Source organism: Narcine bancroftii, chromosome 7, assembly GCF_036971445.1.
Source record: "Narcine bancroftii isolate sNarBan1 chromosome 7, sNarBan1.hap1, whole genome shotgun sequence".
Lineage (NCBI taxonomy): Eukaryota > Metazoa > Chordata > Chondrichthyes > Torpediniformes > Narcinidae > Narcine > Narcine bancroftii.
In genome coordinates, this window is record NC_091475.1 from 211668531 (window position 1) to 211684355 (window position 15825).

Below are 15825 nucleotides of genomic sequence, written 5' to 3' on the forward strand. Positions count from 1 at the left end.
GGGGATTTACTCTGTATCTAACCTGTCTACATGATTTGGAGAGCATTTCATGGGACGATGTAGAGGAGGTTTACTTTGTGTCCACACGCACACAAAAAGTGTGAATTGTTCAAATTCTGCACCTTTACACCCTGCCTTGCTGAACATTCTGACATTTTGAAGCAACTGGGCAGAACCGGGAAAGACCCTCCTCAGCAGAAGGGTGGCTTGTTTTGCAGGTGGCAAAGTTCATCGGCTCTCCTCCTGGCTACGTGGGTCACGAGGAAGGCGGTCAGCTGACCAAGAGGCTGAAACAGAGCCCAAACGCAGTGGTCCTCTTCGATGAGGTGGATAAGGCCCATCCTGATGTTCTGACCATCATGCTACAGCTCTTTGATGAGGTGAGGCCATTTGACCCCTCAAGCCTGCTGTCCCAGTCAGTATGATCAGACCACACAGTACAAGCTTACCAGCAATGTTCCAAAGGCATTTGGACAGATATAAGACCATATGGAGCGGAAGTAGGCCATTCAATCCGTGGAGTTCGCTCCACCGTTCCATTATGAGCTGATCCATTCCCCCACTTAGCCACACTCTGCTGCCTTCTCCCCATAATCTTTGATACCCTGACTATTCAGATACCAATTAATCACTGTCTTTTCTTCTTAAGATATTTTAATATATATTTTTACAATAAAAAAAGTTGGACAATACAATTATGAAGTGTACTACAAGACCAGAAAAAAAGTTATAGAAGATGATCATGTTCCAAAGCACAATCCATGATAATAAAATAGAACATATCAAAAGAGAAATTTAAAAATAAATTTCAAAACCCCTTCCCCTAAACAAGGTTGAAAATTAATGTTCATAAATCCAAGTAACACAATGTTAGAGAGGGACCACCCAATGCCAAAATTCCAAATTAACTTGAAATCTTAAGGTTATGATAGTCGTCCATGAACGAGCCCCATATCATTTGGAATTTAATATTTGATTCATTGATTGCATATCTAATTTTTTCCAAATTTAAACAAGACATAATATCCTTTAGCCTTTGTGCATGTGTAGGTGGAGTTATCCTCTTTTAATCAAAATTGCACATCTGGCCATCAATAAACTAAAAGATAAAATGCAGCTTTGAAGTGAAGTTAGTAACACTTTTAGTTTCTTGGAATATTCCAAAAAGAGCAATTAAAGGGCTAGGTTCCAATTTTAAATTGAGAATTGTCGATAACGTTTGAAAAACTTCCTTCCAAAATTTTTCTAAAATGGGGCAGGTCCAGAACATATGAATTAAAGAAGCTTCACCTGTTTTACATTAATCACATTGGGGATTTATGTCCAAATAAAAATGAGACAATTTAACTTGAGTTATATGCGTTCTGTGTAGAACTTTGAATTGCAACAGACAATACTGTGCACAGAGGGATGTCGAGTTAATCAGTTTAAAAATAGAATTGCAAACTTCATTGGACATTGAAAGGTTCAAATCCCACTCCCAGGTGCTCTTGATTTTAATTAACAGGGGTCTGTTTTAAATTAGCCAAAAATAAGAGATATTAAGCCTTTATAAGGAGGTTGTTATCAAGAGTATTCGCCTCTGGTATCCCAGGAAAATCAGGAATCTGAAATAGAATAAAGTGTCTAATTTATAAATATCTAAAAAAATGAGCTTTAGATAAGTTAAATTTTACAACCAATTGTTCAAAAGATGCAAAATTGTCAATAAAAAGGTCTTTAAAACATTTAATACCCAATCTGTGCTACTCATCTCTGTCTTAAATACACCCAACGACCTGGCCTCCACAGCTGCCCGTGGAAGCATATCCCAGATTATCACCACTCTCTAAAGAAATTCCTCCAGATCTCTGTTTTAAATGGACACCCTTCAATCCAGAAGTTGTGCCCACTTGTCCTAGACCGCCCCCCCACCCCCCACCACGCGAAACAACTTTACCACATCTCCTCTTGTCCAGGCCGTTCAACATTCCAAATGCTTCTATGAGGTCCCCTTCATTCTTCTGAACTCCCAACAAAGAGGCCAAAAACCATCAAATATTCTTTCGGCCCTTCTAGTCTGTGCTGAAGTATTATTCTGCTTAGTCCCTCTAACTGCACCCATTCCATATCCCTCCATCCTCAAGGACCCCCACCACCCAGGCCAGGCCCTCTTCACACGGCTACCATCAGGAAGGAGGTCCAGGAGCCTGAAGACGAGCACCCAGCGGTACAGAAACAGCTTCTTCCCCTCCGCCATCAGATTTCTGAACGGACAATGAACTACAGACAAAACCTGACTTTTTCCACAAATTTATTTATTTATTTTTCCATGTTATTTATAGCAATATTTGCGCCTGTAATGCTGCCACAAAACAACATTCCAACACAGTACAGGCCTTTCGGCCCATGATGTTATGCCGACTTATATATTCCTACCCAAAAAAAACTAAACACTCCCTACTTCATAGTCCTCTACTTTAATTTCATTCATATGTCTGAGTCTCTTAAATGCCCCTAGTGTTCCAGCCTCCGCTATCACCCCAGCAACACCTTCCAGGCACCCACAACTCTGGGTAAAAAATCTAGCTCTGATAAAACTTTCCTTCCTTCACTTTGTACTCATGTCCTCTGGTGTTTCCCGGCCTGGGAAAAAGGAGTTAGCTGTCCACCTCTCATAATCTTGTAGACCTCTATTAAGTCACCTCTCATCCTTCTTCACTCCAAACAGAAAAGTTCCAGCTCTGTTAACCTTGCCTCATAAGACTTATTTTCCAATCCAGGCAACATCCTGGTAAGCCTCCTCTGCACCCTCTCCATAGCTTCTACATCCTTCCTGTAATGAGGTGACTAGAATTGAACACATTAATTCAGTTCATTTCAAATTTATTGTCATTTGATTGTGCATGTACATGTACAACCCAACAAAACAGCTTATCTCCAGACCATAGTGTGCACACACAGACACACAGTACACCTTACATATAAGTGACATCTATACATAGTGATACAAATAAATATATATAAAAATAACTTACAGGTTTCTAGAATTGTTCAACAGTCTCACCACCTGTGGGAAGAAACAGTTTCCTAGCCTGGCAGTCCTGGTTTTAATCTCCTATACCTCTTCCTTAAAGTTAGAGTCTCAAAGATACTACGGGCTGGATGGTAAGGGTCCTTATTGATTCTGTGAGCCCTCTTTAAGCACCACTCCCTGTAGATATTATCGATAGAGTGAAGGAAAACCCTAATGTTGTACCTCCTCATGTTTCAGGGCAGGCTGACAGATGGCAAGGGGAAGACCATCGAGTGCAAGGATGCAATCTTCATCATGACCTCCAACGTGGCGAGTGACGAGATCGCTGAGCATGCCCTGCAGCTGAGGCAGGAAGCACAGGAGCTGAGCAGGAAACGTCTGGCCGAAAATCTCGGTAATACATGTGAAGTGTTCAAGCTTATTGAAGCATGATAGGCTGCAGGCGCTGTGATTGTAGTAAATACTGGAATGCTGGAAGACCTCAGCCAAATGACCGGCTGAGTTCCTCAAGTATTTTGTGTGTTTGACTGAGTTCAAGCTTATTGTCGCCTGTACTGAGAGGTACAATGCGAAAGTTTGTTTTGCGAGCCTTTCACTGAGTCAAATAGCACTAAAAACATAGTGCAGAGTGACAGAAAGCATGCCAGTGTAAGATTCATTCAGGAGTCTGATAATGGTGGGAAAGAAACTGACCTTGAATCTGGGGGTGCGTGATCCCACTCTCATGGATCTTCTTGATGGGATGAAGCTGAAGAGCGGGTGTCTGCTTTTCTGAGGCATTGGGACGTATAGATGGGGGGGAGCGGGGGTGTGTGTTGGTGTGAGCCACGTTCACAACCTCTGCAATAACTTGCGGTCTTGGGCGGAGGAGTTCCCATCCCACGCAAAGATGCATCCGGACAGGATACTTTAATGGTGGACTGGCCAAGCATCAATTTTCTCCTTGCTGAATTACTCCATTTCCCGAGATTAATCGGCACCTCTTGTTTCATTCTCACAGGATCCATTGGGCAGGGGACACTGGCTTTCATTTCTCTTGCTAGTCAGTATTCTAAAGGTGTCTTCCATGCTACCTTCCATTATGAACCAACTACCCCATCGTTGGGTGGGGAAGTCTAAAACTAGGGGATGCAGAGTTAGGATGAGAGATGAAAGATTTGAAAAGAAGTAAAACTACGAAGCTGGAGAAATTCAACAGGTCAAACAGTGCCTTTTATATAGCAAAGGTAAAAATACAGAATTAAGCCCTTCGTCAAGGAGTGAGCAAAATGTAGACAGGTGCCCAATCAAAATGGTGGTAGAGAGGGGCAGGGGAAGGAGTGCAGTCCCACAGGTAGGAGGTAATAGGTGGATAAAGGAAGGAGGGCACACCAGCAAATGGGGGAGGAGGGATGGCTCTGTGAATGGAGAGGGAAGGGGGTGGAGAGCTGGAGGAAAGAAGGAAGAGGGATGGGGAAAAGAGGGAGAACGGGGAGTGAGCTGGCAGAAACCAGAAAAGACGATGTTAATGCCGTCCAGTTGGACATCTTTATCGCACAGCAAGTCTATGGAATGAGCTATCAGAGGAAGTGGGGACAATTACAAGGGTGAAAAGACATTTGGACAGGAACACAGATAGGATAGATTTAGAGGGAGATAGGCCGAACCAAGCCAGTGGGACCGACATAAGTTAACAATTTGGTTGGCATGGACGAGTTGGCCTGTATACACTGGCAATCTATCCTCTCTGTCCTGATGCAGTCTCAACCAAAACCATTGATTTACACCATTTTCCCCCATGATGCTGCTTGACCTGCTTCACAGTTTGATTTTGTTCTAGATTTCAGCATTCATAATCTCTTGTCTTCCTTGAGCATCCAACCCTATAGACATTACAGTTACATAGTTCACTTCTCATTCCTCCACTGGCCAAACCTACTTGACCCTTTCTTGTTAACCCCTTCAGCCAAGATTTGACCTTGTGAACCATCTCTGCATTGTCTCTGTTCCAAGTCTAGAATGGAGACAGTGATGGGGAGCTCGTGTGAAGACTCCTTTGTCAGGTTTGGGTCTTTTGAAGAGTGAAGGTGGAAACCCTCAGGGCCTGAGGGGGCATATGCCAGATTATTGAATGAGGCAAGTGATGAGGTTGCTGGGGCCTTGAAGAAGATCTTTGTATCCTCACCTGTGACAGGAGAGGTCCCAGAGGTCTGGACAGCGGTTGATGTATCCTTGTTCAAGTAGGGAAATACAGGTGCTCCCCGACTTAGAATGGTTCTCTTGCAATGCTGGGCAATGGCAGCATCGGGCGAGAGTTTCAAGCAGCAAACTCTCTCATGATGCTGACTCAACCATGCTCACAGTCTCTGCAACAATCACACGACCGAATGCACGTCCATGTGTGTCTCCTGCTTCCGGTGAGAAAGAGGAAAGCAATTACTCGGAGACAAAACTCAAGATACCTGCTCAGCATGAAGGTGGCTATATCGTGTTTAGTTATAAATTTTAATTATAAAATACGCTAGGTGTTCTTTATTGACTTACCATTTTTCGACTTACAATGGACTTGCCGAACGTAAGTTGAGGAGCACCTGTAAGGATTATCCAGGAATTTGTAGACCAGTGAGCCTCACATCAGAGGTAAAGAAACATTTGGAAAGGATGCTTGAGGGATAGGATTTCTGCACGTTTAGTGAGCCACGGTCACATTAGGGACAGTCCACGTGGCTTTGTGAGAAGCAGGTCATATTTTATCAATTGGATTGAATTTTTTGAGAAAGTAACAAAGGTGGTTGATGAGGGTGGGGCAGTGGATGTTGTCTGCATGGAAGCATTAGACAAAGTCCCTCATGGTCAGCTGATCTAGAATGTCTTGATGCTTGGGATCCATAGGGAGCTTGTAGTTTAGATCAGGAATTGGTTAGCCCATAGAGGGTAGTGGTGGAAGTGTGTTAATGTGATGGAGGTGAGTGACCAGTGGTGTTCCACAGGGATTGGAGTTGGGACTCACATTTGTGAGATACATAAATGATTTGGATAAGAAAGTAGGTGGGGGATTAGTTATTTTTTAGGTGAGGCTTTGGAAAGAGATATGAGGTTTACCAGGATGTCTCAATAAAGGGTCCAAACCCCTGGGTCCTTACGGACTTGCTGAATTCTTCCAGCAACGCTTTGTCTGCTCAAGATTCCAGCATCTACAGATTTTGTGGGTTTTTTTAACCAGTATGTTGCCTGGTTGTTGTCTATCTCATTGTCGATCCTTGCATCTGATGAAATGGTGCAGCCGAGATAGGTAAACTGGTTGACCGTTTTGAGTTTTGTGTGCCCGATGGAGATGTGGGGGGGCTGGTAATCATGGTGGGGAGCTGGCTGATGGAGGACCTCAGTTTTCTTCAGGCTGACTTCCAGGCCAAACATTTTGGCAGTTTCCGCAAAGCAGGACGTCAAGCGCTGAAGAGCTGGCTCTGAATGGGCAACTAAAGCGGCATCGTCTGCAAAGAGTAGTTCACGGACAAGTTTCTCTTGTGTCTTGGTGTGAGCTTGCAGGTGCCTCAGATTGAAGAGACTGCCAACAGTTGAAGAGATAGACAACAGACTCGCCAAGGCAAATAGCGCCTTTGGAAGACTACTCAAAAGAGTCTGGAAAAACAACCAACTGAAAAACCTCACAAAGATAAGCGTATACAGAGCCGTTGTCATACCCACACTCCTGTTCGGCTCCGAATCATGGGTCCTCTACCGGCACCACCTACGGCTCCTAGAACGCTTCCACCAGCGTTGTCTCCGCTCCATCCTCAACATCCATTGGAGAGCTTACATCCCTAACGTCGAAGTACTCGAGATGGCAGAGGTCGACAGCATCGAGTCCACGCTGCTGAAGATCCAGCTGCGCTGGATGGGTCACGTCTCCAGAATGGAGGACCATCGCCTTCCCAAGATCGTGTTATATGGCGAGTTCTCCACTGGCCACCGTGACAGAGGTGCACCAAAGAAAAGGTACAAGGACTGCCTAAAGAAATCTCTTGGTGCCTGCCACATTGACAACCGCCAGTGGGCTGATATCGCCTCAAACCGTGCATCTTGGCGCCTCACAGTTTGGCGGGCAGCAACCTCCTTTGAAGAAGACCGCAGAGCCTACCTCACTGACAAAAGGCAAAGGAGGAAAAACCCAACACCCAACCCCAACCCACCAATTTTCCCCTGCAACCGCTGCAACCGTGTCTGCCTGTCCCGCATCGGACTTGTCAGCCACAAACGAGCCTGCAGCTGACGTGGACTTTTTACCCCCTCCATAAATCTTCGTCCGTGAAGCCAAGCCAAAGAAAAAGATGTTGCCTGGTTGAGAGGGCGTGAGTAATGGAGAAAGGTTGGACAAACTGGGTTGTTTTGTCTGGAGCGTCAGAGGCTGAGGGGGACACCTGTAGTATAAAAACACGAGAGGCATCGATTGGGAGAGCAGTCAGAACCTTTTCCCCAAGATAGGAGTGTCACACATGAGAGGACATGCATTTAAGTTGAGGAGGAGGAGGTTTTGAGATCTGCAGGGAAATTTTTTAACAGAGTGGTGAGTACCTGGAGCAGTGATACCAGGGGTAGTGGTGGAAACAGATATACTTTTTGCAGTTAGCACATTTCCAGATAGACACATGAATATCAAAGAGATGGAGGTATCATTAATGCACAGGCTTGGTTTGGACATCATTTTCAGCACAGATGTGTATCACCAGCACCCTTTAAAGTTGCATCAAAATTGCCACACATTTAAACTCCATACTCTGCAATAGAGGATAAAATTCTATTACCCTCCCTCATTACTTGCTGCACTTCCATACTAACGCTTTGTGTTCTGTGTACTAGGACCCCCAAGATCCCTTTGCACTTAATGTTTCAGTCTTCCTTCCAAAGTGAATCTCCTCATTTCCTTCCATCTGCCAACTTGCTGTCTGCTTAACCAATCTATTGCAGGCTCTTTGTGTCGTCGCTACTAGCTCACCAACCTAGAGGCTACTCCGTTCCTTCATTCCGGCCATTAATACGGATTGTAAACATTCTGTGTGATTCATTGCCACACTAAGTGGTAGCATCACTAATGAGAGGTTTTAGTCAGCCCCTCAATGGCATTGCTGAGAGTATGGTCTGTATTAAGTTGGTGGCCAAGTCCCAGGCATGTTGGTGGCTGTCAAGGTAATTGTAAAGACATTTCTATCCCCTATTCCTGGCATATCAAACACCAGAGCACTTTGACTGAAGTTACTGCATCTGTCTTTCTCGCTTGATGCAGATGGCGACCTGCTGACGGAGAAAGTGACCATCTCCAAGCAATTCAAAGAACATGTGATCAGACCCATCTTGAAGGTAATAAGATTACTCAGTCCACCACACATCTCATGGACCTTCAGAGACACAGAACTTAGAACAATGGTTCTCAACCTTTTTCTTTCCACTCACATACCACCTGAAGTAGTCCCATACTAATCACAGAGCACCTTTGGCATAGGGATTACTTCAGGTGGTACGTGAGTGGAAAGAAAAAGGGTGAGAACTACTGACATAGTACATTACAGGCCCTTCGGCCCACGATGTACCAATTTATAAATATCTAAAAAAAACTAAACCCACTCTACCTCATTACCTTTTTTCTCTCATCCATGTGCCTATCCAAGAGTCTCTTAAATGCCACTATGGTTCCAGCCTCCACCTGGCACCCCTGGCAAGCCACTCCAGCCTCCCACAATTCTCTTTGTAAAAATAGTTTACCCCTGATGTCTCCCTTAAACCTTCCTCCCTTCACTTTGTTCAGATGTTCTACACCCTGGGAAAAAGGTGCTGGCTGTCCACCTTATCTATGCCCGTCATAATCTTGCAGACCTCTATTAAGTCCCCCATAGCTCTGCTAACCTTGCTTCATAAGACCCATTCTCCATTCCGGGAAACAACCTGGTAAATTTCCTCTGCGCCCTCTCCATAGTTTCCACATCTTTCATATATTGACCAGAACTCAATCGTCTTAAGTGTGGGTTCACCACCCATCATGGAGAAAAGCCATTTCCACAGTAAAGCTCATCTCTCTGGTTCAACTCTTTTTAGATTCTCCTCTAATTCCCATCTCCCTAAAACCCTTCAAATAAGATGTTTCCTTGCAATACCCTGACCCTCCCAGTGCCCTTCCTCCATACCTTGAAACTGTCTATCATGTTTCATCCCTATAATCACCCATTATTGTCACCAATGCCCTCACTCTCAGTAAGGTTCATGCCCCCTAAGACCCCAGCCCTCCTGTCCGGGTAGTTCCATTGACTCTCCCAGAGAGGGTCAGGCATAAAATATCCCTACTTCTCCCCTCCAATACTCACCATCCTGTCGTGGATGTTCCTCACATTGCCTCTCATAGAACAAGAAGGCGAGGAACAGGCCCTGTGCAGAACATGATGCCCTGGCTATCAATCCTACCCTTAATGACCTGGCCTCCAGGTCATTATCTCCTGCAGCCTTCTACGTTCCTTGGCAGACGAATTTCCAATCCAGTCTGTGATGCAATCAGACGCTAAACTTTCCACAGTGTGCCTGCAGAAGTTTGATAGAGTATCGGACAACATACCATATCTCTTCAGAATCCTTAAAAAGTAGAGATGCTGGAGCCTTCTTCACGGTTGACTCAATGTGCTTGACCCAGGAGAGGTCTTCTGAGATAAGGATTCCCAGGAATCTGACCCACTCCACCTGCGACCCATCAATGCAGACAGGTGTGAGGTCCCTCTGCCTCCGCCTCTCCTTTCTAAAATCAACAATCAGCTATTTGGACTCGGTGATGCTGAGAGCAAGACTGTTATTCTGGTCCCACCCAACCAGGTTCCTGCATTCTGGCTCATCATTCCAGTTACTTCCCCACTCTCTCTGCAGTGATTGACCTCGTGTCCTGCCCTCCTCTTCCCACCCTGCCTCTTGTCTGCTTTCTCCTTGGTGTTTGTGAAATGGTGAAAGAATGAGTTTTCACACAGCACTGATCTTCCTTCCCTTCAGGCCCATTTCCGACGGGACGAATTTCTGGGCAGAATCAATGAAATTGTTTATTTCCTTCCCTTCTGCCATTCGGAGTTGATTCAGCTGGTCAACAAGGAGTTACTCTTTTGGGCTAAGAAGGTAAGGAAAGAATCCTAGACTGTTCAAGTTTAGACATTATTCACATACATTCAGAATACTAAAAGGCATTTTCGACCCATGAACCCATACTGCCCAATTACACCCCATTGACCTATACCCCCATATGCTTTGAAGAGTGGGAGGAAACCGGAGCACCTGGAGGAAGCCTATGTAGATGTGGAGAGAGCATACAAATTCCTTACAGACAGCGTGCGATTCGAGCCCCAGTCCCAGTTGCTGATGCTGTTATGGTTGATTGTTAATCGCTACACTAACCGTGTCGCACACTATTAAGTCCAAGCTTATTGTCATCTGATTGTACAAGTACAACCCGACGAAACAGTGTTCTCTGGTCCTCAGTGCAAAACACGCAGACACACAACCAGACATAACACGTACAGACAAACAGTACACATGAAGTGCCTTTATAATAAATAAATAGTACTGGGTTGGAGGGTTAGTATAAGTAATTCATCACTTGTTCAGCAGTCCCGTTTTGGTTCCTTCCATACTTTTTTCCTATCGACTCCAGAAAAAACATTTATGATTTCAGTCCAGCCCCTCTCCCCCTTAAAAGTGCTGTGGACCCAGAGATATGGTGTATGGCCCCCTTTTAGACAGACACAAATCGGCAAGAAGGGTATGGCTCCAATGCGGCCAAACGGGATTAGTTAAGATGGGCAGGTCAGCATGGACAGTGGCTGAGGGGCCTGGCCTGTTTCCATGCTGTTCAACTCTATGATGAGTGGCAGAGCAGACGCAAGGGGCTAAATGATCTACTCCTGCTTCTTACTTTCTGAACGGTATTCAATTCCTATCAGCCCTCCTACAGCAGAGAAGAGTTTATTTTCAAGTTTTCTCAAAATAATGCCTTTAGGCCCACTCCCTCCGCTTTCAACCCTGAACGTTTCTCCACAGGGAATGTCCAATCTCTTTCTATTTTTACTTTAGATTTGCGGCCTCTGCAGTTTTGAAATGATGTGAGAGAACTCTGGAAACTCTGCATAGGGTCAGCCAGCATCTGTGAAAAGAGAAGGTTCCAAGATGAGCAGGGCTGCACGGTTAGCGTGGCAGTTAATGTATAACCATATAACAATTACACGATTACAGAGCCAACGACCCGGGTTTGAGTCCATCGATGTTTATAAAGAGTATGTACATTCTCCCCGTGTCTGCGTGCATTTCCTCCAGCTGCTCTAGTTTCTTCCCACCCTTCAAAGCATACGGGGGTTGGAGGATAATTGATGTACTTTGTTGGCACGGACTTGTGGGCCGGAAGGGCCTGTTACCTTGCTATATGTCTAAATATATTTTAAAAATTAAAATGAAGGATTCTGGACTGCAAATTGTTAACTGATACGGTTATCTAGTACACATTGCAATCCGGAACCCTTCATCTGAGAGCCTTCTCTTTCCAGAGATGTTACCTAATGTGCAGTTTCCATCCTTCTCTTTCCATAGGTGCCACCTAATGTGCAGTTTCCTGCCTTCTCTTTCCACAGGTGCGACCTAATGTGCAGTTTCCTGCCTTCTCTTTCCACAGGTGCGACCTAATGTGGAGTTTCCTGTCTTCTCTTTCCACAGGTGCGACCTAATGTGGAGTTTCCTGTCTTCTCTTTCCATAGGTGCGACCTAATGTGGAGTTTCCTGTCTTCTCTTTCCACAGGGGCTACCTAATGTGCAGTTTCCTGCCTTCTCTGCTTTTCTTTCAGCTTTTCAGCATCTGCAGGTTTTTTTTGTATTTCTACTGCCTGCAATCTTTGGTTTAATTTTCAATTATTGCCGTGCATTCTGATGAATTCTTTTATCACGGTGGGGGTGGGGGGGTGGGGGCAGCAGACAAGGAGGATTTGATAAACCCTGTCAACAATCAACATTGTACGACCTCTTGTTTCCCCTCAGGCCAAGCAGCGGCACGATATCACCCTGCTGTGGGACCGGCACGTGATGGATGTTCTGGCAGAGGGGTACAATCTGCACTACGGGGCGAGATCCATCAAACACGAGGTGAGGCCCGGGGCTAGCCTGTAGTTATGGGGCAGGGATGCCAATAAATCACAGCTCCTGTAAAAGTAGCAGATTAAATATGAATACGTCGTACATCACGATGAGTAAAAAGCTCAGCTCAGCCAGAGAATGAAAGGACATTAACTTTAATGTGAAAACAGACCAGGACAATCAAAGGCAGGAGGCAGGGGACAAGGATCCACGGGGATATAAAAATGTCAGGCATGAAAGGGCGATACAGTTAACGCATCGCTTACGACACCAGCGATCAGGACCGGGGTTCGAATCCAGTGGTGTCTGTAAGGAGCTTGTACATTCTCCCCATGTGGTGCGTGGTTTTCTCCGGGGGTTCCCAACCTTCAAAAACGTTGTAGGTGAATTGGGTGTGATCGGGCACCACAGGCTCGTGAACCGAAAGGGCTTGTTACCATGCTGTATGTCTAAATTTTTTTAAAATTAAATTTAAAAGATAACAGGAGGCCACTCGGTCCTTCAAGTCCTCTTCATCTCATTGGAAGACCATTTGTTAGTCGCTCTCTTGCCCACAACCCTTTTTCCCTTAAAGTGCTTCCCCAGGTGTGAGGCTGTTGGAACACAGAACGGTACAGCACAGGAACAGGGATCTGTGCTGAACGCTATCCCCAGATTAAACAAGCCCACTTCCTGTTCCCTTTTGCCTTCTGTTGAGTTACTGTTTGAAAGGCAGGGCCAGAGTAGATGTAGAATGGTTGTTTCCCATTCTCAGACACTTTCGGACAAGAGGGCACAATTTCAGGATTAAAGGATATCCACTTAGAACAGAGATGCAGAGGAATTTCTCAAGCCAGAAGGAGGTGAATCTTTGGAATTTGTTGCCACAGGCGGTTGTGGAAGCCGGGTCACTGAGTGTATTTAAGGCAGAGATTGAGAGGTTCTTGATTAGCCAGGACATCAAAGGTTATGGGAAGAAGGCCGGGCAGTGGGACTGAGTAGGGAAAAAGGATCAGCTCATGATTGAATTGTGGGGCAGGCTCGATGGGCTGAATAGCCTATATCTGCTCCTATGTCTTATAGACTTAAGGAGTTTACTTGGAAGAGTTTGGAAGGCCAAGACCGGAGAGGGAAGAGATCAGGCGAACTGAAGTGACAGGAAATGAGAGGTCTTAGCCCTGTGCACCATTCCCAGTATATTTGCAGAATGAACTAAGTCCGCATTCAGTGGCTTCAGGTCGGTGAGGCCACATTGGGGAGCATTGTGCACAGTTCTGGTCGCCCAGCTACAGCAAGGGCATCAATAAGCTGGAAAGGACGTTGAGGAGATTCACCAGGGTGGAGCAGTTGTGTTATAGGAAGAGGTTGAAGAGGCTTGAGACCTTGCTCCCTGGAATGCAGGAAGCTGAGGGTTGACCTTGTAGAGGTTTATAAAATCTGGAGGGGCATGGATAAAGTGAGTGATCACAGTCTTTTTTCCCCAGCATCGATGATTCTGTAACGAAAAGGCACGGGTTTAAGGTGGGAGGGCAGAGATTTAAAAGGAAAGTGAGAAATAGCATATTCACCAGGAGGGTGGTCTGTATCTGGAACGAGCTGGCAGAAAAAGCTATAAACCTAAAGTACTTGAACAGATGTATGTTTAGGAGGGTTCTAGTTTTGGTTCTATTTTTAAGAATAAATTGGAGAGATACATGGATGAAAGAGATCTGGAGTGGGTCCAGTTCAGTGGGACTAGCAGAGAGATATTTTTGCACAGACTAGAAGGGCTGTTTTCTGTGCTGTCATGTTCTAGGGCTCGATGAGGGCTCTGAAGGATATGGTCTAAATACAGGCAAATGGGACCAGCCCAAAAGAGCAACATGGTCAGCATGGATGAGTTGGGCTGATGGGCTTGTTCTGTGCTGTGAGTTGTTCAGTACAGAATCAGTCCCTTGGCCCCTCCACATTATTCACTAAATGGGGCTTAATGCAATGATTACTATTTGTATAGTGTCTCATGTCTTCCCCTTATTTCCACAGGTGGAACGGCGCATTGTTAACCAGCTGGCAGCCGCCTACGAGCAGGAGCTTCTCCCTCATGGCTGCACCCTGCGTATTGCCGTGGATGGTCCAGGCGCTGGAGAAGCGAGGGGGCAAGGCGAAAAGCAAGGGCAGCCTAACTCCTGGGCGGCCAAGATCAGGCTGGAGATCGTGGGGAAGGACAGTAAGTCCCACAGGCTGGATATTCAGCCCCCGATCCAGGCCAGCAAGATGGCTCACTGGCCATGATGAGGAGGGCACGATGTCCATGGCCACACGCCACACCGGATGGAAGCATGTTCAGCTCCTCACCTTCCTTCCCTCCCAGCTACCTCCATATCTGCTGAATCCTACTATACACAACGTGGGAGGGGGTGGGGTGGGGGGGAGGGCTTTCCAAGGGATAAGGACAGACTGACCATCACTTCTGACCCCAGGATTCATGGACAAGGAGCCAGTGTTGAGTCCAGAAGGTGTATCTGGGTGGTGAAAGCTGCCAGTTTATACAAACCAACTCACATTGACCACAGAGAGAGCGGGGTGTAAATAGGTGATTTGCAGCTAACTGGGATTGTTTTTCCTGAATTATACTGTGAAGTGCAAGCACTCTGAGCAGTAGGCCTTGTTATTTCACTCCTCTGTGAAAAAGGGGGTGACCCAATCCAATACAACCACCCTCCCCACCCCACTCCCAGGCACCCTTCACAGCATGGCAGACTCCAATCCTGTATCAGCTGTGCTTGACCATTCTTTCCTTGCCCGCAGTCTCACTCCCCAGCTGTCATTCATCTTTCACAAGCTTGTCCCTTTGATATGGGGGGATGCAAAAGGCCACTTTTACATTACTGCCTCATTGGTTTCTCCTTTGGTCTACACTGTGGGAGGGGCAGCACTGAGGGAGGGTCTGCACTGCCACAAGATGGAGAAAGATCAATGAATTAAATGGCAGAAATGAGATTGGAATTGAAAGGAAATTTTAAATTTATATTTAGACATACATCATGGTCACAGGCCCTTCCGGCCCACGCATCTGCAATTACAGCCCAATTACACCCATTTAACCTACAACCCCCGTACATTTTGAAGGGTGAAAGGGAACTGGAGCATCTGGAGGAAACCCATGCAGACATGGTGAGAACGTGCAAACACCTTACAGACAGTGCCAGAGTCGAACTTGGGTCACTGGCGCTGTAATATTTTTGTGCGATCCGTGCATTCCCAGGTGTGTGTGGTGTGGGAGTATTCGGACAGACTTCTGCTCAGAAGAAATCTGTCGCTTCTGAATAAAGTTCTGCTCATCCAACTACGCAGTTCGAATAATTAGCAGGCAGTTTGCCAGGGTGGATCTACTGTACTATAGAACTACTATCTCATCTAATTTTCTCATTAGAAGTTTAACATCAGTGACTTCACCGCCACTGATTAGCTTGGCGGTCAGTTGTTGACGACTTTTCAATAGCATCTCGAAGGCCTCACATTCGAGGAGTTTGGGAGGCTGTGGCGGATTGCCAGTTTGCAAAATATCCGGGGATTTCTGTTCATCACTTTGGTATCTCATCGTCCGGATAAAGGACTCACAACTCGGACTCTTGTTTCGACGTGGGGAATACGGAATGGTGGGCTCTGAGGAGAATTGAGCACAAATTCAATCAACGTGAGACTTGCTCTCTCTTATTTTGGACTATTGTTTT

The 15825-nt window shown here is 45.8% G+C and overlaps 1 protein-coding gene across 1 annotated transcript in view; it reads left to right on the forward strand.

Annotated features, from left to right (window-relative positions):
* clpb (ClpB family mitochondrial disaggregase) overlaps positions 1-15440 on the forward strand; it is a 165497-nt gene extending 150057 nt beyond the window's left edge. Inside the window, exons 11-16 of the mRNA XM_069892197.1 lie at positions 219-380; positions 3254-3410; positions 8277-8350; positions 10016-10135; positions 12038-12142; positions 14135-15440. Of these exons, the coding sequence (XP_069748298.1) occupies positions 219-380; positions 3254-3410; positions 8277-8350; positions 10016-10135; positions 12038-12142; positions 14135-14383 (867 nt within the window). The 3' untranslated portion in view covers positions 14384-15440. The remainder of the gene's footprint in view (positions 1-218; positions 381-3253; positions 3411-8276; positions 8351-10015; positions 10136-12037; positions 12143-14134) is intronic.
* Positions 15441-15825: the final 385 nt, after the last annotated feature.